The sequence below is a fragment of the Antedon bifida genome, chromosome 6 (genome assembly GCF_963402885.1).
Source record: "Antedon bifida chromosome 6, ecAntBifi1.1, whole genome shotgun sequence".
NCBI lineage: Eukaryota > Metazoa > Echinodermata > Crinoidea > Comatulida > Antedonidae > Antedon > Antedon bifida.
The window spans coordinates 23,793,484-23,821,173 of record NC_136231.1 but is presented as its reverse complement, the minus strand read 5'-3'; the positions used below and the strand labels follow the sequence as shown (position 1 = coordinate 23,821,173).

The window sequence follows — 27,690 nt, the reverse complement described above, 5'->3', positions numbered from 1 at the left end:
AAGCGACAGTTCGAACAATCCATCGCTTGTGATTGGTAAAATTTACTTGCGTTGCGTTTACGTCCTTGCATTTTGGGAACCAAGCATTAGTAATAATCTCACATATGTACTGACATTTGAATTGATTAACCTTTATATAAATTCTTATTGAAAGTACTATACTCACATTTGACTTGTACCTAATACTTTAGGCCAGCTGCTGCTAGGAAACTTGTTGAAGATGGCATTACAACAATTGAAGGTATTCAATAATTTATTAATTGATAACAATTCATTAATCATTCATTAAAAGTTAATAATTTGGGACTTAATAGTATGTGACCACTTAATAGTTTGGAACCATTTACATGCTTTGGACTTCTTGATAGTTTGGGACTCGATCCTTAATAATGTGTGCCTCCTTATAAGTTTGTACCTCATAGTATGTGACCCAGACCTTAATAGTTTGGTACCCCTTAATTCTTTTGAAGCCCTTAGTAGTTTGGGACCCCTTAATATTTCAGGACCACTTTTGAAATAGGGCCATCTTTAGAGATCAATGTACTGTAATTACCATAACTAATATCAAGAAGCTTAGTAATTATGTATGTACTAAAATGTACCTCTAATTTAATTCACCATTCTTTATTTTGTTTTCAGAATTAAGGGAAAATGTTGATAGACTTAATCACCATCAGAAGATTGGTTTAAGGTGTGTAAAGTGTTTCAATACTTTAGCAGTCAGTAAGGAAATCCTAAATGTATTATGATTTGTTCTTAATTGTTGTTATACTTAAGAGTTTTGTATTATGTCCAAGCCTTTTTAAAGAGGGTTTGTTTTTCCATAAAAGGGCAAGAAACATCATGGGAAAGGCAAGTTAGACATATTTACTATCATATCTATTGTCTCTACTTCGAACTGACTATGCAGGCTTGATGTCATATTGCAAAAATAACTATAATATGTATATAAAACCTGATTGAAAAAATTTATGTTTTATTCACCCTATTATAGGCACTTTGAGGACTTTGAAAAAAGGATACCCCGCTCAGAAATGGAACAGCTTGAGAGCATAATGCTTAAAGAAATTAAAGGTGTTGATAAGGACTATATTGCGACAATATGTGGAAGTTACAGGAGAGGTGCTAAATCAAGTGGTGATATTGATTGTCTTCTTGCACATGAATCATATTCATCCACTGATGATAAAAAGCCGGAACTACTTCGCAATGTGGTAGAAGCAATGAAAGAATCTAATTTTGTTACAGACACTATTTCTATTGGTGATACTAAATTCATGGTACATCAAATTTAGAACTATATTTTATTATTATTAATAATTATTATTTTTAGAGAAAGCATTATATAACGGGCACCATCTAAATAGTGAATTTGTGGTATAATCCGAACAAGGTGCTACAGCAGCTGCTATACAGACCATGCTTGCTCTCTTCAATGACCTCTCTGTGACCTGATTATGGCATAAAAAAAATGGCTGGGAATTGCCAAAAACAGCATTTCCAAGAAATTGGTCTAAAATCTACATTTCGCAAAAAAACAAAATTATCACATTGCTTGAACTGCGCAAATAACGGTTGTGTGGTTTAGGACAAGATAAAAATCATTTTTTTCTCTTATAATACAGATTAATATATAATATTTATTTTTAAATCATTTTATAGGGTGTTTGCAGACTTCCAAAAGACGATGAAAACCCAAAAGGAGAGCGTCTATATAGAAGAATTGATATTAGGCTAATACCTAACGATCAGTACTTCTGTGGCACACTGTATTTTACCGGTAGTGATGTCTTTAATAAACAAATGAGAGGCAAGGCCTTAGAAGAAGGATTTACAATTAATGAATATACAATTCGACCAATGGGAAGCACTGGTATGAAAATTATTTTATTTATTTTGATTTAAATCTTGTGTATTGACTATTTATAGTTAATATTATATTAAACCAAAATTTAAAAGATATGGGCCGTTTTTTTAAATTGAGCATTTAAAAATAAAGCACATTTATTTATTTATTCTTTATACTTATAGACACTAAATTATTTTCAAATTAATAAAAAACACTTTATTCATCTTAAATTAAAGATGAAAAGGTTCCACAGAAACTTGCAATGGTTTATAAAGATGGAGAAACAATAATAATGTTATAATGAATAAGTAATTACAGAACAAATAAGTGACACAGTAAGCAAAAAAAATCATAATTTATTACTATTTTTATGTTTTTTTTCTTTAGGAATTCCTGGAGAACCACTACCAGTCAGTAGTGAGGAAGATATTTTTGATTACATAAATATGACATACAAGAAGCCTTCAGAAAGAAGTCTGTAAATGTTATCTTTACTAATGTCACGACATCATAAAAAGCAATGTACATTAACATTTCACACTTCTTGCCAACAATATGCTGGAGTGGATACAGGGGCTTGTGCTAAAGTCGCATGCACTCATTGACAGCAAAAGTGAAATTATGAACTTTTCATATTATTTTATGTTAATTAAATTAATAGGTAATGTAAATACACATCAAAATTGCCAAAGCATGATGGTGCAAAGGGGTGTGTCCTTAAATCAAGGGGTGTGTCCTTCAAAGAGCCAAGTCTCTATTATTAGTGCAAACCCCCTTTACAGAACTCATGGATCCATCCCTTTTTGTGTTGTTATGGTGGAGAAGAACAATTGTGTGTTATTTTTGTCTTTCGTGCACAGTTTAAATATAATGGTCGAACAGACTATAACATATAAGTTATATCTCAGCCATGTATTTTAAAACATGAATAAAATATTTATTTTAGTTAACCAGTACTTTTCATGGTGCTTATACTGCAAAGCTTTAATTGACCTAGCACATTCTAGATAATAATTATGTTTTAATTAAGTAATTGGTTTTTATTAATTCTTATTAATAAGAAAAACATGTTTCTATGTTACTCTATGGCATCAACTTTTTTACTTACATTTTAACAAATGAAATGTTAAAAACATATTTAATGTGTTTGTCCTGTGAATATATATAGGCCTAACATTGATTGAACTTACTCCTTGGCTGATTGAATATATTATACCATTGATTGAATTCACTCCTTGGCTGATTAAATATATATTATACCATCGATTGAATTCACTATGTAATCCTTGGCTGATTAAATAATACAATCCAAGTTTATGGAATTGTTGGGATAAGTACTTAAATAAAATTAAATAGTAAAATTCAGACAGACTTACTAAATTATTCAATTTTATTTTTTTTTAAATTTATTTATTTTAAAATACTGTAACATTAAAAACATTGGTTTTATGAATTTTTTAAAATGACATGAATGCTCATATTGAAATTTTGTTTTCAATAAAATATTAATGAAAGTGCAATTATTGTTTTAAGCGTGTAAATTAACGAAAAGCGTGATGGCTACTAACACATTTCATGCATTTCATCTTTGAGATTTGGTACAGCAATTATGTCACCAGTAATTTACTATATAATATAAAGCATTTATTTGCAGATTTGCAGAATTATTATTTAATAAAATTAAAAGAAATCTAAATATTAGTTAACTGCAACCGTAAAACCTTGAAATGAAGACAAGAGAACTCATCTCGAAAAGAAGCCCCCTATTTTGGTCGGTAGAGTAATCGCGATAGAAACCCATCTTTAAATCAAGCCGACTGGGCTTTTAAGATAGACTATTTGAATATCAAAAGAACAAGGTGATTAAATACCAGATAACTTGTGATGCAGATATAATGTATGATCAAGTTTTATCAACAATTTTATTTTACAGATAAAAGTGGTATTTGTCAAATAAAAAATATGTAAAATTGGCAATGCTGGTAATGTCTAAAAAATCCTTTTATTGTAGTAGCAGCATTCATTTTGAAACAAGCACCCCTCTTTAGTTTGCAAAAGTAATCTTGATAAGAAGCCCGCCTTGAAAAGAATCCCACCCAAGAGTACTACAAATTTGAGCTTCTGGGGTTTTACAGTATTAACATTATTTTTAGTGTTTTTTTTCACACATAGGCCTACTTGAAAGGAAGATAAGACCTAACAAAAACAATTTTCCCAAGCCCAACTAACCCATCATACGTAATAACTTGCCATTGAAAACAAAAGGATAAAAACAACTATCTGCTTAATTTTCAAATATCTATCTGGCAGTGATGTGGTCACAAGAAATAAAGTGGTCGATTTTCACAAGAAATGGGAACAATCTCTTTGCAGGCCACTGGGCTGTCAAAGACGTCTGTGAAAAAGTGTCAGGTTGAAACCTTACCAACCGTACCGGTGGAAACGTCCCTGGGACATTTTTAAATCAATTTCGTTGTGATAACTTCCCATATGACAACTCTGGTTTGCAAGCAAGAATACCATAATATTCTGTTACTTAATCTTTTATACCGTAGAACTGAAAATCTATATTTCCAATAGTTAGATAAAACAGTTTAACACAACTTTAACAAATATTGCTTTCAAATTCATTTTAATATGATCTTATTAATTATGATGAAAAAACAATAAAAAATAATCTGTTTTATACTACCAAGCAAAAAACACCACCATGTTCCAGATAAACAAAATTACTTGTTATTGCCTTAAGCGCCAAGTGCTACTTATAAAGGAAGATCAGTAGTAGGCCTATCATTCATGTCTTTGTACCTACTAATGCCCTTAGTATGTTTATACTTTGATAACGAATGACAATAAATTGATGAATTAGAATCTTTACTGATCATGAAATTTCATTTATTCTCAGTGAAAACAGTAAAGGCCTATTATGGTTCTAGCATGGACCTATAAATCGGACCATGGTTTTAAGATGAAATTCTGAAAACATTTATTTATAGTCATTTATTATCGTCCAGTAGTAGCCCGTAACACTTTTTCATTGACTTTGTGTAAATTAATATATGTACTTTTAGTATTTATAAACTCAATGATATTTTAAACTTGTTAATAGGCATTAACACATTAAGCCTACACAGGTAATCTATTGAATGTACTAAAGCGTCATATGTATGTGTTTTAAAAAAATGCAGTTACTTAAACTTATATTAAACATATTCTCATCACAAGTTTCAGTAATAATTTCAACTGGAGTGCTAATTTATTTTGTTTTACCCGGAAATTAAGTATTAAGTCACAAGAAATATTTATAATTTGACCCACCACAAAGCTTACTCTACAACGATGTGAAAAACTTAGTTGGTGAGGTGTTTATTTGCCTGTGGCACGATAAAAAAGCTGCATAAATTAAACCAGAAAAGAAAACCCAAAAATAATATAATTAAACAATCTTATAGGTGTATTGGTTTTAAAAAAAACAGGACTATTTCATGCAGCACCTTCAAAAGTTTTTGTATGTATTCACAAAATACTTACAATCATGAAATTGGTAAATTGAATCGTTTTTTATTTAATATTATTATATTTTTATCTCAACAAATATAAAGGGAAAAGCAACATATTCTTTTAAGAAAATCATTTATCACATGTATGCAAATTAATCAACTGTGCAAATTTGCAATGCAAATGTTAATATGCATTGAACAAAATCAAATACAGTCTTTAACTTATTTGCATTTCCCTTTGTATTCAAATTATTACATGTATGCAAATTTATTTAAATGTTTTCAAATCTCATATAAGCACATACACCTGCATATTCAAATGAATAGCATGCACAACAATGTATCCTAGCCTACAGTTGCTCTGCATTTTTGTGCTAAAATTAAATTATTATTATGTTATTACTAATACAAAATTATTATGTCATATAAACATAGATATTATAATATACAATGAATATAATGTAAGGAATATAATGCAAGGAAGATAAATAGATATCAGGTCAAAAATATTTCTGTAATGGACTTAAAATATGTATGTAAGTATCTCCACGATATAAATGGGTATAATTTGTATATACAACCACATCATAATAAAACTTTCCATAAATGAAAATTATATTTTTAATATTAAACCTGGTTCTCCTATTATTATCCAGTTTCATAGCAAGTTCTACGATACACCATTACATGTGAATCACATGTTGTTTAAACTGAATCATTTTAAAGGTTAGGTTAAATACATCAACATTGTTCTCATGATACAAGCTTCACATGTGATGCTGTATCAAGGAACTTGCCTACTAATTGTAGACACAGTAACAAGAACCGGCTGACTATTGTGGTTGTATTAAACAAAAAGATAATATAGATAAAAGACGGACAAATCCATTTCTTATTTGTTTATTACTGTAATATACATTATTTTCAGATTGAAAACAATATAGTTCGTCATGTACCATGTTTTAAACAAATGATTGGCATGTATTTAACATTTTTGAATTTACAGTGCCACCTCACTGCAGAAAATTACGTTCTGTCAATTTTTCTCTTGTTTTGTAAACCGGCTAAACTATATTAAAATCATTTTCTTAAAACAGTAGCAAGTTTTGTTTATGTTTAAGATGATGAAATGAGGTATCTCCAAACGGTTGAATAGTGATGTTAATACTATCAGTGTCAATGTGCCAACAAATCTTTACATTATCTACCGCCATTTTGTATCCATTTGTATGGACACTTCGTATCCAGTTGGAAACAATCAGGTCGCCATTTTGTATCCATTTAGAAACAATCAGGTCGCCATTTTGTATCCATTTGGAAACAATCAGGTAGTATTCACACACTGCTACAAATTGTCTTCAATTAAAAAAACACAAATGCATCCAAACCAGCTAAGTTAAAAATCTGACATTTAAACTTTCACTGCAACTCGTACAAATGTGTATATTAATTTAGTTTGTTTATTATTACTTTGTTTTTAAACTTAATGAGAGTTATCCTCTCATTTTTAGGAACGTGGATTAGAGATATGCGTACAAAAATGTAACCTAATTAGATATACTGAGCTAACCACCTAAACCCATCTCCGTAACCTTGTCGCTTCAGCACGCTGCACATAAACAACTCTAGGGGGCGTCCTGGTAAATCCTTAATTGGAACTGTGCCCTGAAAAAAAAAAGTCATATTAATCAAACAAGGCCAACAGCCATTAAGTCGCGTGCTACAATGCATAGTGATACCGGACCGACAGACAGACCGACCGACATAGTGAACTATAGAGCCGCGTTCACGCGACTAAAAATGGATTCTTAGAAAATGGATATTTTGGTGGAATAATGAATGGTGGTTATAGTTATGTACACAAATGCCTCTAGTCAATATAAAATATATCAACAACAAAAAACATAGACAAGTAGAAATTGTAAGGCCTAGGTGTTCATACCTTGCCCGTTGTTTGTCCATGAAGGCCCAATATAGAACGCAAGTCATTTTCACTACATGCAGTTGGACAATCTATCTTATTTCCTAGGATCATAATAGGTGCATTGGCAACTTGTTCGTCAGTCATTAGGCTCTGTAATGAAAAAACAGCAAACTTTACAAATTACACAATATGTCACTTCAACATGATAATATAGTGTTCTCAATGTAACTTAGTATATATTTATGTTAGAGATGGGGAAAAACATCTGAACAGTTACTTTAGCTCCCTGGTATAGCTTTGTTTTAAGCAAGTACTGGAAGTACCTGTTTAACCTTTCTTAAGGGGGGTAATGTAGGGATAACACCTCCCTATTTCTAGGGCACAAGATCAACTTTTCTGATAGAAATAGAGTGGAGTTGTGGCTTGGTGGTTATGATGCTTGGCTACCACTCCCAGGGTCCTGGGTTTAAGTCTCATCACATGTCAGGATTTTTTCTAAGGACAAAATTACAACTCCACTCCTAAAGACTTGTAATAAGACTTTGTTTATGTAGAGCATCTTGTGCATATGTTTGTCTTGTGAACCTCTGAGGGTCCCTAATGATCAGCAATTGCTAGATGGATCACCCTCATTAAATATGGTCAAAAAAAAATATATATATAGTACATGCACGCTTGACTGTGCCATTGGTATTTATTGGAATAATTGAGAGAAAATGTTTACATTTTTTTCCTCCTGCAAATAATCATTCTAAACAGATGTTCAGACTTACATCTAATTCTTCTTTTGATTCCATAAGTCGTTCTCGGTCAGCTGCATCCACCAGGAATACAATACCTTCTACAGCCGGCAAATAGTCTTTCCAAATACGTCGTGCTTGTTGATGACCTCCAAGGTCAAAGGTTGTGAAACGCATGCCACCTATTTGAAGTTCTTCTGACGCTGTTTATTAACAGAAAATAAAAAGAATGTTAGGACAATCAAATATTTTGCTGATATTATTAATCATTATTGTAAAAGTTATTTTGAAATCTGTCAAATAAGTCTTATCTTTATGTTTTATATTTATATTATATTGTGTTTTTTATGTATCAATTCTGTAAGCAACTTCTGTCGCTGTTGCATGAAAAAAAAATGGCAGAAAGTTGGTAGATTCAACTTTTAATTTGTTGAAAACATTTAGATATTTTTAAAGAGTAACTTATTTCAAAGATATTTTTGGAAATTAATAATCCATAAAAATGTAATAATAGTTCACAATTGTAATTGTACAGTATTACTTCAATTAACCATAATGAAGAAAAAAATAAATAAATAAAAATAATGTAAGAACGACTTACTTGGATGTAATGTGGGGACATGTTGAGCCATTCGATCATCTTTTAATCTGTGTAGTAACGTTGTCTTTCCTGCATTGTCTAGGCCTAAAAATACTAACTTGCCAGTTTTTTTATATAAACCTGTAAATAAGTATGGTATAATATTATTATCATTTCACACAACAGAAAACATTTTAAAATTGCAGTAATAATAATAAATGGGACTTATATAGTGCATTATGCAAAGCTTCAATGCGCTTTTTAACAAAAGAAATAAAAAGCGGAAAACAGAAGCTCTGTCCACACTATTAAACTAGTTTTAACAAAAAAGTTGTGATACTGTATGCCTAAATATTGTAGTGATATTTTGATTTGTGATTTTTTTTGTAACATATAAATGATATTGAGCTTAAGAGGAAAAAAAAGAGTTAAAAAAGAGAGTTTTCAGAGCAGCCTAAAAACAAGCGATTGAAGTAGCCCTACGTATAGAGATGGGCAAACGATTCCAAAGGGCGACAGAGGCCACAGGAAAAGACCAAACCATAATGCTTTGTTGACGGATGGACGGAATGAGTAATACAGATTTTGAACTACAGTACAGTAAATCGCAAAGATCTCTTAGGAATTATATGGATGAATAAAATTCAAACTAACAGCAGCCGAGGAATTATGAAGAATTACATAATGCACAGAACTTTATACAGTATGTACAGTTTGATAATGGCACCAAATATTTACTTTATTACATAAATTACTATATCACAAGATTCAAAATCTGATAAAATATATCTACTAAAAATTGACTCACCTAAAAAGCTAAGTATATTTGTAAACCAATCAAACCATCCACTAAACATACTGAATTTTGTATTTTCAACCTGAAATTAAAAATTAAGTGTTAATATGGTATATTAAAACCAATAGAACTGATAGGAAAACTACTTTTAAAATTAGTCACCCACTAGTACAGCATAGCTTAAAGAAATATAAATTTAGTTTGAAATATTACCTGAATATAACAGGCTCTTTTCCTATAAAATACAGACTCCATCTTAAAACAAACTGATTATTTCCGATTATTTAACAATCTAATAAAATACACTTGTTGTATGGTTTTATATGACACTGCCGTCGATGTGTTGGCAATAATGACATGTGTTGTGTGATAATAAAACTGTACACAAACTGACACATCAGCACAACAAAATAAGAATTTAAATAGTTTGTGTCATATGCTATTTTTAGTATCAATAATTTCTATGTTTAAAAGCTACAAACATTTATTGGCCAAAACTTTCTCTGAAGATTAGCAGAATTGACAAATAAGTATTATACACGTACTATAAAGTAAGATTAAATAAGTTTAATGGGTTTTATACAGGAAAGAAAGAATAACAAGTAAGTACATCATTTCACACTAAAGGCTCACAAGATATTTATCTTTCAATATCAATAATATTGTTTTTGTTTTGTATATACACGTCTAAATATATTGTTTATTGTAAATTTATTTTAGTTAATACTGCTGACTCTTCTTAGTCTTGTACTCTCTGCTCTGTATATTTTACATAATTAATTATTCATAAATTATTATTATTATGGTTTGTTGGTCAATTAAATAAATGAAATAAAATTTAATTTGGTTTGAGTTTGAGTGAGCTCAACACAACTGAAATTATGCTACCAGACTAAACTAGTTAGCTGGGCAGAAGTGGTAATTTAATGTTATTCCATATCGTTTTCGACCTGTAAAGAGAAATCCACTCGCATTTAGGCTAGCCTAGCAGCCACCCTTATCTCTAGCAGCTACAGACAGTTAAAGTCCGTACGTAGGATCGAGAGGTACCATTTCACCTGGTCCTAGCTAGGCCTAGGCCTACTCACAATTTAATGAAAGCAAAAATAGAGTCGAGTGTCGGGAAATATTGATTTACAGAAGCTAAACAAATTTATATATAAAAAATAGTACAACGTCAGTCTTGAAATATATCAAGAATTTACCTCTAATGAAATCAGCACTTTTTGATATAGCCAGCTAACCTAAAACGGGTAAAAATGTGGAACTTATTGTCAATGTCATTGGGAAATCCTGCGATTGAAGACACCAAAAGATGGCTGCATCCGATACGTCAGTGTTACTCCGTAACCTTATATAAAGCTTGATCTGATTGGTCTATCGTAGTGACATTTTCATTATGCGTTTATAAAATATAACAATTATCTTTTAAATTTTAACAAAATCTAACATAATATGTAATGGAAAATGTTTTCATGCTCTAACATAAGAAATATACAAATAAATAATGCATTTCAGAAACTTTGTTCCACGTAAAAGAGGTGTAGGTCGTGAAATATAAAAAGGTCATCCAATGAAATTACGGGGTACAGCACCTATAGAATAAAAGTAATTGGAATTTGTTCTGAATAATTTTGTTAAATCATAGCCCCTAGCTTATACTTTAATTGTCGTTTATATTTTTATAGTTTTAAAGTAATGTAATGCTTTAAATTATCTTTAAATCCATACTGAACATTAAAAATGTATCTTTAAAATATCATGTATGTGATTTAAAACTGGTGAAAAAATATTACATTTTAGAATAATTTTTTTTTTTTATTTTATGAATGTAATGGCATGGTAATATATAAATGATGGATAGGACATTTATTTATAACCTCGTGAGCCCCGGTATTTAGCAGCGTGCCACGTTGAGTAAGAGGGCGTGCTACACATGGGCGAATTTTGACGAGAGATAGGCTAGCTGTGTCATTGGGGTCATAGAGATTTCCGGCTTATATTTTACACAGGGAAAAAGTGATTGAGACCGTGAGCAAAATCACTTACCAACTTGAGGCTGACTGGCCTAACTAGTAAGTCCGCAATTATTTAATGATAATAAAAATTACAATATAGTTTAATTTGGGATCATAGTCATTATAATATTATTATTTAGAATATGTAGTTTAGGTATATCATAAGAAATGTATGTTGCTTTTATTGATTACAATTTCGTTGATGGTTGTTAATGTTGATAAATGATGGTCTCATCACGAACATCCATCGTTCGGGTCTTCTAGCAGAGAAGTACGGTCGGTAGCCTATCTATCAAACGGATCTCTTTAGGCCTAGCTAACAAAGCTATAAAAACTATGTGTCTTACCTATGTTTAGGCCCAGGCCTTACTACTCTAGGCCTAACTAGGGGCTAATGTTACATTATGATTTAAATTTAATTATTGAAATAATAACGGAACTGAATGAACTGTCATTTTTTCACTCTGAATTTCTGAATGAAAGGTAGGCCTAATAGGTAGGCCTAGTTAGTAGCATGGAGTAAAAAAAATAATTCTTTACTCCATGGTAGTAGGCCTAGGTCTTTTTAAATGTTATTCTTTATCAATGTGTTATTTATCCTAGTTTTCTTTTAATATTTATTAATATTAAGAATAAGATTTCATTTAAATCAAACATTTTTCTTTGTCTTCTATATAGGGTCTAATAAAAATACATAATGCAGCAGCCAAGACCACCTCAGCCTGGGAGCTACAATTACCAACAAGGCCAGCCTCCGGGTGGAATGTTTAACCAAGTTCAAAATCAAATAGGACAACCAAGCAAGGATTCTTTCATGCCTGGAGTTCGGCTTCCATCCCCTTCAGGGCAAATGCAAAATAGAATGCCTGGCCCACCACCAACTTTTGGACAAAATTCACCTTTTACGAACTCTCATCCTCAGGGGCCACCGCCCCAGAGACCTCTAAATAATGCAGCTATAGGACCACCAGGTGGTGCACCACAGAACTTTCATATACCTAGTGGACCTCACAGTCGTGGGCCACCACCACCGACTGGTGGGAGAGGCCAACAAAATATGAATTCAATGGGTGCTCTGCCACAAACTGCAAATCAATTCAATTTACACGGTGGTCCACCACCAGCTAACTGGCAAATGGACCAAAATAGGCAGCCGCCTAATGGTGGGCCACCTAGTGTAAATCGACCAGCAAATGTAGCTGGGCCGCCAACTGGTATGCAACCAAGGCCAGGTGCAATCCCCAATGTAAATGTGCAAGCAACAACATATGGCCCACCACCTACCAGTGTACCTGCTGGTCAACAGATAAATGGCTCAGGTAAGATAATGTAATAAATCACATATACTATATTTCACATGATACTGTACTTTGCATGTTTCAAAAGCAAAGCATGTATTTGATTTATACATGGTAAGTTGTAACAGAAGAAGGCTACTTTTATATATATATTATAATATACAGCATGAAAAGTTGTTTCTCTCATTTATAATATACATATTTACTGTATATAGTTTTGTTTTGCCTCAAACAAATTTTCTTTAAATTAAATAGTTGTTATGAAGACAATAATGATTAAACACTAATCTATTGCTAAATCCTTTAAATCATGTTGTCTTATAGTATTTAAAAACATCTTGATTAATGACAAACAAAACAATGATAATTCAATACATTATGCAGTTTGCTATCTTTAGATCTGAAAATAACATTTTCTGTACAATGTAATTTATAGGTTTTCTGGGTTTAAAATACCCAAAAATTCACATCTGCTTATACCACAGCTCATATTAATGCTGAAAATGAGTAGTACTGTACTTTGATAATTTAGGCCTAACACAATTCACTGCACTTCTTACCATACACTGTGCTACCACCAATATCTTTAAAACGTTTAGTACAGTTTAACTCCTCCTTTAGGGCATCCCTATTTAGAGGACACCTCTAATAAAGGCACGGACTCATATTAATGAGTGAGAATTTTTTTTTTTTTTTTTAAAGATGAAAACCCCTATTCAGGGGTCACTTTTTGGAATCCTGATACTAGTAGGGTTCTACTGTATTTCCAATTAATACTTTTACTTTAAAAAAACATTTTCTTTAACAACTGAACTTTTGTTTTACTTTTTTTTATTCTTTGCTAAGCTTTTGTTATTAATTTAATATTAAATCACAGTATATTCCATCTAAACATTCATATTATAACAATCAGTTTATTGTTACAGCTATTACTGGAAAAACCGTTATAAATGGCTTTCCTTTTTTAGAACCCCTATCCATTACATTACCCCCATTTCAAGTGGAGCTAAAAAAAACACTGAAAGTTACCAATTGATTTTGGGAAATTTGATACTGTCTGATTCACAATCACATTTGTGAATTGCATAGTTAGTAAACAACAATATTGACCACATTGTAGATAGAAATAATTGATTTCTACTAGAATACCGACATTGTATTGCGGTCATTAATATTTTAAATTCATCAATTAATTATGAAAGAAAATGAAATAAACATATGGAGTGATTTTTCAGATTCAAACATTGTTTGTTTTTCTTTAAATAACTGTAGGTATAAATATAAAATCATAAAGATATTACATTAAAGATTAATATAATATTTCCTTAAAAATCTTTAACAATTTTGGTTTTTTTTTTTCAATTAAATGTTATAATTTATATGCATCAATATAAGCTTTACTTATCATGTTTTTATTTCATATTAATATTTATTTGCATGTTACGCTAACATCCCATAAACTAACACAATTTTCAGGATACTTGCATGCGCCGCCACCAACATTGAACCGTTCGCCCTCGGCTTCCTCCCTGGGTTCGCTGCCCGTGCCTACATATGAGTTTCATCGATCCATGTCTGCATCGAGTATGGATGGCCTACTGGAGATTACAGGTATAAATTGAAAAAAAAAATAAGCATTTTCATTGAAATTAATAAATTACTTTTGTGGCTTATCATTTTCATTGCATTACTTGAACATAAATGATTTATGGCATGTAAAAATAATCTCTATTTTCTATTAATTCTTTACTTTTGCATGTTACCACCAAATTAATTTCTACAATAATATACTAATATAATAGTTTGTGCTATATAATATTAATTTAGAAGCACTACTGTAGGATAGAATTATGTGGTTATAATTATTGAACGCTATAGTAGAAAAGTATTTACTATAAATTAGGATAAAACAATTAGATTTGAGTTCAAACAAATTGAAAACATTTTTAACATAACATTCAATTGTCAATAGGGGTTAAAGATGATGAATAATAACATAGACATATTAATTAGTTCAATATACTATCTCTAGTAATAAGTATGAATCCTGCCATTTATTTTCAACATGTGTGTAAACTCACACACAAGCCATGTGGTCATATTGCCACATCATACACAAGTAAACTGGATTGATAAAAACACTTGACTTCTCTTCTGTTTTATATATTGTTTGTGTATTAATACTCTAATACCTTTTAAAAACTTTTTCTTTTGTTCTTTTAACTGCATCTCTGAAATTAAGTAGAAAAAGATATTCATTCATTCATTCATTCAATCTTTTATTTCGGAAACTCTGGTCCATAGAAAGTAAATTACATATAAATGAAATAAATAAAATAAACAAAATTACTACGACTCATCTCCAAATTGGTACTAAGGTATAAAATAATAAATTATATAGTCTGGCATGGTATATTATTTTTTTTCTAATTTTACACCATTTTAATTGAATTTTTTTTATATATTCAATTTGATTTATATTATATTTTATCAAATTCTATATTACTACAAGGTATACTAAATATTTACATTGTCTATATTCTTCATTTTATTAGGTTAACCCTAAATTAATGTAAATTTGTTTATATTTATTTAATGACATCTTTAATGAGGGTGGCCTATCTATTCCGGTGAAACAATTGATCATTAAGGACCCTTAAATATTTAAGTTTTGTATGAATTTATCAACATCAAACTCTATTTACTTTATCTATTTATTTTATTACACACGTTATTTTCACAACAATGATTCAATACATGTGATTATTGGGACTCTTTGAAATAACTGAAGAGACCCATATTAAACGATACATTTTAAATTACATTGTACAAAATTTATGTATTTTATAAGAAAAGAAATTTAAATTGTTTTAATTATCGGGAATATTACAGCACATTGTAAATTAGTGTCGGATAACTTTTAAGTGATAACTCATGGAGCTTATAAGGTAGCCTTTATAATTTGCAGCAAAACAATTCTGTAATTCAATTCTTATTCTAGGCATCATTCTCTCCACTTGTATCAATCATTTTGGCCATCATCAAGTATTTTGTGTTCATACTCTACATTAGAACAATTTTTTATCAGAATTATTACTTAGCATTTTTCATGAAATTGATCCTTCTAAATTGAAATGTATTACTATTGTATTACAATTTGTATTAGGCCCCTCATCAGCCAGATCATCAGCAGCTCCATCACCAATACCTGGCTTGAGATACGACTACTTGGAAGGTGGCACACCTTTCTCTTCAACAGGTTAGTTGCATGATTTTTGAAAATATAATTAAAAATGATCTTCATATTGGAAGGGAAAACCCACCTTCACTTATTTTAAGGCCTAATTTCAACCCAGCACCAACCTAAGAAAACTTTAGCTACCTGAAATTACCTTTTTTTTATACCACCCTAACTTTATAGCACTCAAGCCTTTCACCTTTTTAGCCAATTCCCTGAATTCACAGTGACTTTTACTTGAACATACTTTATTAAACAAAGTTTGTTTTGTTTCAGGTGTACAACAACCACCTAGAGGCCAATATCCAGGTGGAATGCCGCCACACATGGTGGCACCCCCAGGCTCCATACCACCACCTTCAGGCCCTATGCATCTAACATCCAATGCGATGCCACAACTCCCAGGAGCAATGCCACCACCTCCAGGCTCAATGCAACCACCCCCAGGTTCAATGCCACCACCCCCAGGTTCAATGCCACCACCCCCAGGCTCAATGCCACCACCCCCAGGCTCAATGCCACAAGGAGCTGGTAACATGGCTCCCCCTACTAGTCAAATGCAGGCTCCTCCAGGCCAGAATATGAATGTAGCAGGAAGACGGCAATACCCTAACCAGTCATATCAGCATGCTGGTGGACAGATGCCAATTCAACCACCAGGCACAATGGGACCAACCGTAGGAACAAATTTACCTAACAATCAACCTGGCCATATTCCTCAACCTATGGTGAGCTTTACTATATCTATTTTAAGACTGTATGTATTACGCTTTGAATAGGATGTAAACCTCTGTCTACACTATCAAACTTTATGTGACAAAAAAAATGTGATGTGCCCATATATGGACATGATGAAGTCATATCACTACCATATTTAGGCACATCACACTTTTTTTGTCAAACTAGTTTGATAGTGTAAACAGAGCTTAAGTGTACCATAAATAATTTGACCAATAACGACATAACTGTTGCTTGTGATTGGTCAACTAACCTGCTCTGTGTCACCTATATTGTTGCGTCCAAGTGGTAACCAAGCCTTAAAGCAGGTGTTTTATAAGATATCAATTTCTTTTACTTCAGTTATCTGCAAAGGTAATTTTTGCCTGTAGATAACCATCATAAGATTGTAAATTACAAACAAGATGAAGCAAGCTATGCATGTATGTTGTCAATGTTTATTTTCTGTGATGTTTTAGATGAACAATTTAGCAGCTGGAGTTGGAAAGATGAATATGCAGCAGAGTGAAGCTAGGCCGCTGAACCTACTACAGGAGCGACATATTTTACCAAAAACTCCAATTGAGCCTCCCAAACCGAAGCTTAGTAGCGAAAATCAAAAATCTCAAGTTAACCCTGAGTAAGTTGTGTTTTTTAAATTATTGTCAATCCAGTTAATTGGAGTAAACAGTATATATCTAGAAGTGTCCAGTTAATTGGAGTAAACCAGTTAATTGGAGTAAACAGTATATATCTTGATGTGTCTCACAAAAAGTTTCTAGCAAACTTTCCAAAACTATTAACAAATTAAAAGTTTGATATAGTTTGAAAACTAAAGTTTGATAAGCTTACTTTTGCCGGTTTGCACAACTGGTCTACACTAGAAAACTTTACTTTTCGAACAAAGGTTTACCTTCTAGACTGCATAAATCATTAGATAAATTTACTTACAGGATAGTCAATTGGAACTCAACAATGAATTCCAATTTGTATGTAACATAGCCACGAGTGGTGCGGTGGTCATAAAAATGCAACAATCCCCTGTGCACCACAGGGTTGTGAAAGGCCTTGGCCAAAAGTGGTCATGTTGAAACCTTATCAACCGTACTGATGGCTACAGCTCTGTAAATATATGAATTATATTTTATTTGTTTTATTGCAGCCTGTTTCGATGCACTCTCACCTCTATACCACAAACTCAATCTTTACTGCAGAAGTCTAAGTTACCCCTAGGAATTTTAATTCATCCTTATAAGGATCTATCAGTAAGTATACATGATACTGTAAGTAATACACAAATTATTTAAAATTTGTGTTCATACAGTACACCACTTTATACCTTTATGGATTAATTTGACAGCACATTGCAACAACTTTATTATTATATTATTTATTTATACTGGTTGACCTCTTCAGTCAAAGACTGGTCTCCAAGAGCGCCCAGTTATGACCAGTGACTGTGATGTACTAGTACACCGGGGTAATCCCCTACTCGTCTCAAATGATGTATTTGTTGTCTATTTTATTCTTTCTTTTTTATTCTTTTTATTTACTTTTATTCTTTCTATCCACAATAGAGGGGTCTCTATAGTAGTACTAACCCATCACAAAACCTAAAATGTGATGTAGCAAAAACATGTGATATAGAAACCTGCATATGATATGCATACCCATATGCATTAATTAGTGATTGTTTTATTGTTTTTTGTTTTAAGCATTTACCTGTAATTCAGTCAAGTGTGATTGTTCGATGTCGTTCCTGTAGGACGTACATCAATCCGTTTGTTAGTTTCATTGATCAACGTCGCTGGAGGTGCAATCTTTGTTTTAGAGTTAATGATTGTAAGTACATTGGAAACATTCTTGATTCTTTTACATATACATTCCAAATCATGTGTAAAAACATTTAAAGTGACAAAGTATATAAATATGTATTATTAATCTATTGTTACATTATTATATTACCACTTGATACTTCAAAAGAGCATTATCTGTGTAAACTAATGAACACATTTTTCTTATGTTTAGTACAAGAAGAGTTCACCTTTGACCCAGTGACACGTACATATGGTGACCCTTCAAGACGGCCTGAAATCCGTTCATCCACCATTGAGTTTATTGCACCATCTGAATATATGGTAAGAACAAAAAATGATAATTTATAATTCACTGAATAATTTAGAAAATATTGTGTGAGAATGTAGTCTTTTTTAAAATGCAAGAACACTAAATCTACATGTTGGAAGAAGGCGGACTATTGTGGTTCAAAAGGCGATTCTCCACGTAGGAGAATATGGCCGGAACGTATTTGCATCCATATTGATAATAATGGCCAATAAGTTCAATATGTTGTATGTGTCTAATTTCTTCCATATGATTCGTTTACAGTTGCGTCCACCTCAGCCTGCTGTCTACCTATTTTTACTAGATGTGTCGTTCAGTTCTGTCCAGTCTGGAATCTTACCTATTTTCTGTCAAGTTCTCCTTGAAGAGTTAGATCGGTTGCCAGGGGATACGAGAACAAAAATTGGCTTCATAACTTACGACAACACACTTCATTTCTACAACATGCAAGAGGGCGCCACGCGTCCGCAGATGATGGTGATTTCTGATATTGATGGTAAAACTAAACTCATGATATTAATTTTGAATTTTGTTTATAAATGCCTTATTGGTATTTAAATGCATTTTGGAAAGGGGACTTTTGTAGATACTGATTATAAAAACCCAATTTAAATCTTTTATAGGACAATTTTTAAAAAATGATATTAATTAATAATTGTTGATATCGTGTTTTTTCAGATGTTTTCTTACCTTTACCAGGTGACCTGCTAGTTAATTTAAACGAATCAAAGGAGGTAAAAACATTTAATTATATTACTAAAACTATAGTATATTTATTGAGTTTTCTTCAAATATTCAACATGCTTAACCATCAATAATAATCACATATACAGTATTGTAATTGTTTGTAACTACTGTGGAATAGCCAATCAGAGTAGGGCAAACATCTGAACAATCACATGCGTTTAGAAGTCTTCAAGAATAAAATGTATTTGTTTGTGTTGTTTATTTTATCAGCTTGTTCAAGACCTGTTAAACCAATTGCCCAGCTTGTTTGAAAACAACAAAGAAACCAGGACCGCACTTGGACCAGCATTACAGGCTGCATATAAACTCTTGGTAAGTGACTTAAATAGGTAGAGATAACTTTATTGTGTATGCAAGGTACAGTTCCCAGTCTCCAGAATTTCCATATTATATCCAGAATTTCCATATTATATCCAGAATTTCCATATTATATCATAGAAATTGTAAAAATTCCTTATGGAATTTAAAGATTCCAAGGCTTGTTGTAAATATATAAAATTCCATATTTTCTACAAAAAAAAAAACACATTAATTTCCAATCATCAAAGTAAAATAATATAAAAATTAATGAATGTTTTTACAAAAAAAATGAACGATCAAGAGATTACCATACATAATCACCATTGACATTGTCGTTTGTGACAGACGTCGGCCATAAACATAACGTAACTGTAAATATTGGCTATTCTTTTTCAATAGAGTCCAACTGGAGGGCGTGTAACTGTCATTCAGTCCAGTTTGCCTACCACCGGCCCAGGATCTCTTAAATCTAGAGAAGATCCGAACCAACGATCATCAAAGGTTAGTTGTTGTTTTGTTCCAAGTTATGATGCAGCATTACTATTATTTCTTTATACTGTGTAGCCTCTTCAGTCAAAGAATGTTCTTCCAGAGCGCCCAATGTATAGTACTATGATGAGTTTGTGACAGTGGCTCTGTGTGAACTAGTACACCAGGGTAACCCCTTAAATTACCACCTTATTGATGAATCTCGTCAAATCTATGTTGAATGAGAAAGAAGTCTTCCGTCGCCAATAAAGAATATTCTATTAACAAAATACACTATTAATGGAACCATAATTTGTTTTTATATTTAGAATGTGGCCAACTTAGGCCCCGCAACAGACTTCTACAAGAAGATGGCTTTAGACTTCTCAGCTCAACAGATTGGTGCAGATCTGTTCTTGTTCAGTTCTCAATATGCTGACTTGGCTACGCTTGGTAAGCTCATTGTAAACTGTAGTTAATTTAGTTGTTACAGTACAGTATATGAAATTGTTATCCAATACACAACACTAAAGCCTGTTTTCCACTTAAGCTTGGTTCCCACTAGTGACGCAACACAAGTGATTTGAACAATTACAAGCGATGGATTATTCGAACAGTGGCTTGTCATTGGTCATGTATGCTTTTGCATTGCGTCTCTAGTGGAAACCACACTTAAGCAAATTGAAAGAATCTGTTTATGCTTATGCACATTCATATGTCCATCTACTTTTTGAGATGTGAAAAAATGCACATACAAAAGAGCATACAACATCACTACCTTTCCAAAGTATACCAAATTCAGGAATATAATGCTTTTTTATGCTCTGTTGTACTGTATTACACATAATGAATTCAAATAACTGTTTGGCAAGAAAAACAAATAAATTATGACTTATTTTTTAGCTGGAATGGCGAAGTTTTCTGCAGGATCAGTGTACCATTTCCCAGGACTACATACAAATGCAAACCCTCTTCAAGCTGATCGATTTGAAAAAGATTTTCGTCGCTATCTGACTCGAAAGATTGGCTTTGAAGCAGTTATGAGGATTCGTTGCACAAAGGGTAAACTAAATCTAAATCAAATATTTTTTCAGGAACTTTCGCGTTAGTTTAATGTTTCGTTATGGTATGTTAGTTCATTTTGAGCATGTAGAGACTTGGATGTGCTTCCTTACTTTATATTTCATACAGTTTTGACGTAATCTAGTTCTAGGCAATTACTATCAGAACAATCTGCGTGGGTGCTTTGTTTTTAGGTTTTCACAATTTAAAAACACCCTCTATATATGTTATTCTTACGTCTTTATTTACATTGCAATTTTTTTGGTTTTGTTTCTCTGTCATCCAGTGGATGCTAGTAAGTAACATTTCTTTAATTGTTTTCATGTTTTTAGGTTTGGCTTTGCACACATTCCATGGCAATTTCTTTGTGCGGTCAACAGATCTGTTATCTCTGCCAAATGTTAGCCCAGATGCTGGCTATGCCATGCAGATGTCTATTGAAGACACTTTAAACGACTCACAGACGGCCTGCTTTCAGGCTGCCTTGCTCTACACAAGCAGCAAAGGTATGTTCATTATTAAAAACCAATGTTATTATGTACATGCTAAAGAATTCACGAGAGACATTTCCCTTTTATTCAGCTTCAAAAGAACAGCCTTAGCAATGCTGTTCCGATAAAAGGACATATGATAGTATGTATCAATTAGGCATTTAATAAATATTTCAGGATTTTCCTTAAGTATAGAAGATAGATAGATTAAGAATTTTAAAAGTTTCAGGATAAATGTTTCCCTTAGAGTAACTGTCAATGGTGAATACGGCGCACGAGAAGGGGTGCTTGCCATTGTGAGTGCTGCACTGTGAATTTATCGATAGAGTGCCTAATTTGAAAATGAGGGTCATTGATGTACAATTGCGCTTATTACTTACGTATTATAATTGTTTTTTTATTGTTTATACTTGATATAGGTGAAAGACGTATCCGGGTACACACCATGTGTCTCCCTATAACCGGTCAATTATCAGAAATCTACGCAGGAGCAGATTCACAGGCCATCATAGGCTTGCTATCAAGAATGGGTAAGTTAATGAAACAACAATATTATCTTTAATTTAATTTGTACTTTTATTGTAAATTTTAAATCATTAAAAACATTAATATCCAATAAATATTTTTGGGATGCCTTATTTACTTGGATTACCTTATGTTTTATCCCAGGGTAGCTTTATACAAAATATAGGGCTGTTTAATTACTCCAAAATTGCATAAATTTATGGCCATTTTCCTCAGAATGCTAATGTGATATGCTTTACATTAAATGTTGTATGCAGAGTAATTGTGACATAGTGGCTAGGTGGTTAGCCTGCATGCTTACTAATCCCAGGGTCCATGGTTCAAATCCTATAACAGTTTTCCTATCTGTGATGACCAATACAATGTTGCTAGTTGTTGGTTTAGAAAGCATGTACCTGCTGTTGGATGGTTTTTTAAGTAAATATAATAAATTAAAATTTAATGAGATAATTGTTAAACTTTTTCAGCTGTTGATAAGTGTCAATCATCGTCAATGCAAGATTCTCGTGATGCTATTGTTAACGTGTGCATTGACTCAATGACAGCGTTTAAGGAGACGTTACCATCGAGTCAAACCATTGGCACTCTCTCAATACCATACAGTCTTCGTCTGCTTCCATTATATACATTAGCTTTGTTAAAAAATGTAAGTGTATAAAAATTATCTAATCTATTCAAATAATAATAATAATAATAACTAAAACCAAAGCTTTATTCATATATGATGCTTAAAGACTTCTCAATTGTCAATTTTGTTTTATAGATTGCATTTCGTTTGGGCTCCAGTACAAAACTAGATGATCGAGTCTTTGCTATGGAGATGTTTAAGAGTCAACCATTAAGTTTGATTATGTTACAGGTTTATCCTAGCCTGTACGCTGTTCACAATCTTGCTGATGAGGTAAGTCGGGTAGTTTAGGGTCAAGTGGATTGTCTTTTCCATACAAATTTTTTTTGTTTTTTGTTTAGTTAAAATTTATTTATTAATTTATTTATTTATTCTTTCTTAAATATCCTATTCATTATCCTTTCTTTTGTTACGGCTTGCCCAACACATCTGATCTTATACAAACATTTTACTGCATTGTACTGTATTATCTTTTATGTTAGAGTGTGTAAATAAATGTTTTGAAACTTGAATTATAGCAGGGGCGTCGCAAACCATAGCCATAAACATTTTTAGTAGGGTATGAAGAGAAAAAGTGCAAAATTCATTGTCATCCTATATGTTGTTTACAATCTCATTTAGAGCTTATATTAGCTTATGCTAAAATGTATGTAAGCCTTTATACCATAATATTTTCACATGAGGTCATTTCAGTAGGCTTATGTGACCCTTGGATTAGGTCCAAAGGAAATTCAAAATAGGACAATTTTACACAAATTTGCATTAAGTACCCAATTGTGCACATAAATGATGAAAATAAATATAAAAATTAATAGAATTTATCAATTAGGGTATGAAGAACAAAAGTAAAGTGCAAATTCAAGTGTATACAAATGTACAAATAAGAATAAGAAAGAATAATTGCAACATGTATGTCTCCTTCCCGTCTTATCTAACAATTTGAATATTCTAAAGGTAGTGAAGTGGAGATAAATCCCTCTACAAACAAAATATACGATGCTGTTTATAAATTAATAGATAAATAGTGAAAAAGGCAAACACCAAATAATAAAATAATTGTTATTCGAAAATAATTGTAATTATCTTGTTTTATTAGGGCTCTCTGAGTGAAAAAGATGTGGATGTGCCTCAACCACCATTGCTCGGGCTATCCTCGGAATACCTGAGCCGAAACGGGGCATTCCTGATGGATACAGGAGATATGATGTTCCTGTTTGTGCAGGCTGCCATATCACCACAATTCTGTCAGGATATACTGGATTGTCCGGATTACTCATCTATTTCTGAAAGCACGGTAAGAAAATGGATGGAATGTACTTCCTTATTTCCTTGTACATAGTTTCTTTTTCTAAGGTTAATCTAATGTTGTGGTTGAAAGGATATGAAAAAGTAATTCTATCCTTATGTGGAACTATCTTACATAATCAGTACTGTATATTTTATTATTATTAATAGTTGTCTCCAAAGTTTTTTGACAAAATTAATTTCAAGAAGTCATAAAATACAGTCCAAATTTTATCTGTTTTGGTAATTTTATATCTACAAATAGAAATGTTTGATGTTTTTGTTCAGTTTTGGGTATTATGAATGTGGGGGCGTTTATTCATGAAAAATAATAAAAAATTTTAAAAAAAGGGTTGTTTACTTAAAATAATCTTTTCTAATAATTACGGTAATTGAATGATGGTGTATTTTTTTTATATCTCTTCAGATGGAATTACCAGTTTTGGAGAACCCTGCATCAGAAAGACTTAGAAACTTTATTGGCTGGTTGCTAGGAAAAAGAACAGTACATGCCCCATTACAAATAATCAGGTATTGTAATCATTCTGTTACAGTACTAGTTGGCTTTCCCGCAACCGGGCAAGCTGATCCAAGATGTCTAGAAGCTCTGGTTTTTATTAGAATGTGTTTTTACATAGTAGGAAAATATTTTTAACATTTTTAACCTTTAGAAAATTTGGAAATGAGATTTCCTGTCTCAAGCATTTTCCACACTATCAAAGTAGTTTGACAAAAAAAGTGTGATGTGCCTAAATATGGTAGTGATATGACATCATCATGTCCATATATGGGCACATCACATTTTTTTGTCACATAAAGTTTGATAGTGTAGACAGAGCTTTAGTTCCTATTTAAGTAAACATTTATAATGTTTGCATCCTGAACATATTACATATCTCATTTATGCTTAGTATTAATAGAGGGAAATGGTAACTGCCATGACGTCACTGGAAATTGCCAATTCGGCAATGGGTATAGATTATATCTCATTTTGTATATGGTATGGTTGAAAAAATAATGTTTGACAACTATATATGAAATAGCAGTTAGTATATTTTTATTCCTCTCACAATCCAAATTTTACTATATGTAAATGTGAACACATTTTATTTTGGATGAAAACTTGTTATCAAAACCAGGAAAGAGCTAGGCCTAGCCTGGTACAAACACAGAGGCTAGGATGATACAACAAACACACATGCACGCACTCTGTATGTGGTAGTAGCTAAACTACTTTGTTATGTGTTTATAAATACGGTTGCTTGAATTGAATAATGATAATGATATAATTTCACATAGTTATAATGATACTAAAATATATTATTGTTTCCATTCTGCCTTAATCGAATACCTTTCTGCCTTAATCGAATACCTTTCTGCCTTAATCAAATACCTTTCTGCCTTAATCGAATACCTTTCTTTGATTTATTGTTTATACAGAGAGAATAGTCCAAAACGCATTTTGTTTCTACAACATTTGGTAGAAGATAGAACAGAGTCTAGTATGTCTTATTATGAGTACTTGCAACATCTGCAAAAAGAAGTAAAGAGTTAGGTAAGAAAATATTTCACCATCTTCTGAGATTTGAAAAATATTGATAAACTTGCTTATAATATCAAAGAAAAACTAGTTATAATAATAATAATATTTATCAAATATAATAATTGACTGCTCTTGCTCCAACAAGTTATCAATAATGGGCAAACGAAGACAACTTAGATATGATATGCATGTTATATTTTTTTGTTTAGTACATTGGTTGAAAGTTAATAACCTCCTATAATGTTAATACAGTATGTTTAATACACGTTTCATAACTAAAAATAAAGAATTGCATCTTTTAAAATGTAATTGCCAACAAAATAATTTTATAATCGTTACTACTTCTTCGTTTATTCTTAAAATAATCAAATTTATGTTTTTCTATGTTTTTTTATTGTATTTTTTCTTGAAAAACAAATATGCAGATTTTCCCATTTATTTAATCTTATTCAGTGATGTAATCTTTTTAATCCAAATTTACAGCTAATAATAATAGACAGTTACATCTTTTATATTGTAATTACCAACAAAATAATTTAATAATTGTTTCTTAAAATAATCAGATGTATATTTTTCTAGATGTCTCATTGTCATTGTATTTTTTCTTCTTGAAAAATAATATGTAGATTTTCCCATTTATTTAATCTTATTTAAATGATGTAATCTTTTTAATCCAAATTTACAGATAATAATAATAGACAGTTGCATCTTTAATATTTTAATTACCAACAAAATAATTTAATAATTGTTTCTTAAAATAATCAGATGCTTTTTTAGATATGTTTCATTGTCATGGTATTTTTTGCTTCTTAAAAAACAAATAGATTTTCCAATTTATTTAATCTTATTCAGTGATGTAATCTTTTTAATCAAAATGTACAGGTAATAATAATAGACAGTTGCATCTTTAATATTGTAATTACCAACAAAATAATTAAAAAATTGTTTCTTAAAATAATCAGATGTATATTTTTCTAGATATGTCTCATTGTCATGGTATTTTTTCTTTTTGAAAAACAAATATGTAGATTTTCCCATTCCTTTAATCCTATTAAAATGATGTAATGTTTTTAATCAAAATGTACAGGTAATAATAATAGACAGTTGCATCTTTAATATTGTAATTACCAACAAAATAATTTAATAATTGTTTCTTAAAATAATCATATTTATATTTTTCTAGATATTACTCTATTCATAAAATCACAATTTATTTTTTCTCTAGATAGATTTTACTCTGGTATTTCCATTTATTTCTAATCAAATATGTTGAAATGTTTTAATAAAAGCTGTAAATTTTGTAGTTTTATAGCTATATTGATAGTGTGTAATTACCAAAGAATTTACCCAAAAAATAATTTTATATTAATCGTGCATAAATCACATAACTAGGTTTCATTTTGGTGTTATTTGTTCGTTATTGAAAATATAATATTTCCTCTTTATTTATCAGGTTTTTTTTAATGTTACGTCATTATATTATTTTGTCGGTTTTGCTTTTCGTATTTAGTTTTAATTACATGATCATACATTTTTTTGGGCTATCCTGGAAATTTTGTTTCTTAACATTAATTTCAGGAGATTGAATTCAATAAAATCAAATCATTATGTAGACTGCACCCCCTCCCCACTCCACCCTCTTCTTGAATGTTCCTAGAGTGTAGTAATTTACAAGCTAGTCTTCTGTAATCTATACATATTTTAAATTTGTATGCTTTTTTTTATTTTATAGAATTAGAAACCAAACCTTAAAAAATGAAAATTTATCAAACGTGATTGCAGAATAACTAACGTTAAGGAATGTGGTACCTGATTGGTTGGTTATCATACCACTGTTTGTCAATTTTTGACAATTAAA

At 31.4% G+C, this 27,690-nt stretch overlaps 3 protein-coding genes across 5 annotated transcripts in view; 2 read left to right on the top strand and 1 right to left on the bottom strand.

The window, feature by feature from the left end:
• The window catches only part of LOC144844889 (DNA polymerase beta-like), a 15,239-nt gene extending 1,317 nt beyond the window's left edge, over window positions 1–13,922 (top strand). The window contains exons 4-9 of one of the 2 annotated variants that reach the window (XR_013612477.1): window positions 192–241; window positions 640–691; window positions 995–1,280; window positions 1,663–1,873; window positions 2,237–2,510; window positions 13,908–13,922. Coding sequence is in view for 1 of the 2 variants with exons in the window: in XM_078702001.1 (XP_078558127.1) it covers window positions 192–241; window positions 640–691; window positions 995–1,280; window positions 1,663–1,873; window positions 2,237–2,331 (694 nt within the window). In the remaining variant the exon portion in view is untranslated. Of the gene's footprint in view, window positions 1–191; window positions 242–639; window positions 692–994; window positions 1,281–1,662; window positions 1,874–2,236; window positions 3,370–13,907 lie in introns of those variants that run through there. The other variant, XM_078702001.1, reaches the window with a different exon arrangement.
• LOC144844303 (small COPII coat GTPase SAR1B-like) lies at window positions 4,465–10,722 on the bottom strand. The gene is made up of 6 exons (XM_078701145.1): window positions 10,595–10,722; window positions 9,402–9,471; window positions 8,615–8,734; window positions 8,047–8,216; window positions 7,292–7,423; window positions 4,465–7,014 (listed from the first exon to the last, which is right to left on the bottom strand). Exons 2-6 carry the CDS (start codon window positions 9,448–9,450, stop codon window positions 6,901–6,903), a joined length of 585 nt encoding a protein of 194 aa, XP_078557271.1. The 5' UTR covers window positions 9,451–9,471; window positions 10,595–10,722; the 3' UTR covers window positions 4,465–6,900.
• On the top strand, window positions 11,348–27,690 carry LOC144844884 (protein transport protein Sec24A-like). Of its 2 annotated transcripts, XM_078701986.1 has the most exons (23): window positions 11,348–11,464; window positions 12,086–12,726; window positions 14,182–14,316; window positions 15,872–15,964; window positions 16,220–16,671; window positions 17,140–17,300; window positions 17,823–17,925; window positions 18,376–18,502; window positions 18,689–18,798; window positions 19,049–19,280; window positions 19,463–19,518; window positions 19,742–19,843; window positions 20,231–20,332; window positions 20,629–20,752; window positions 21,203–21,361; window positions 21,694–21,867; window positions 22,272–22,382; window positions 22,845–23,023; window positions 23,141–23,278; window positions 24,102–24,299; window positions 24,717–24,820; window positions 25,730–25,844; window positions 27,565–27,690. In XM_078701986.1, the coding sequence occupies exons 2-22, from the start codon at window positions 12,105–12,107 to the stop codon at window positions 25,842–25,844; spliced, it is 3,597 nt and encodes a 1,198-aa protein (XP_078558112.1). In that variant the 5' UTR covers window positions 11,348–11,464; window positions 12,086–12,104; the 3' UTR covers window positions 27,565–27,690. The 2 variants fall into 2 exon arrangements, with proteins under 2 accessions (XP_078558112.1, XP_078558113.1); XM_078701987.1 differs by lacking the exon at window positions 14,182–14,316.

Coding starts and splice junctions, on each gene's coding strand:
- LOC144844303 (XM_078701145.1), bottom strand. CDS start 9,450: ATGTTTAGTGGATGGTTTGATTGGTTTACAAATATACTTAGCTTTTTA. Junction 8,735..9,401: donor AAATATACTTAGCTTTTTAG/GTGAGTCAATTT, acceptor ACTTATTTACAG/GTTTATATAAAAAAACTGGC. Junction 7,424..8,046: donor AATCAAAAGAAGAATTAGAT/GTAAGTCTGAAC, acceptor TTTTCATTACAG/AGCCTAATGACTGACGAACA.
- LOC144844884 (XM_078701986.1), top strand. CDS start 12,105: ATGCAGCAGCCAAGACCACCTCAGCCTGGGAGCTACAATTACCAACAA. Junction 17,926..18,375: donor ATCCTTATAAGGATCTATCA/GTAAGTATACAT, acceptor TTTTGTTTTAAG/CATTTACCTGTAATTCAGTC. Junction 18,503..18,688: donor TTGTTTTAGAGTTAATGATT/GTAAGTACATTG, acceptor TCTTATGTTTAG/TACAAGAAGAGTTCACCTTT.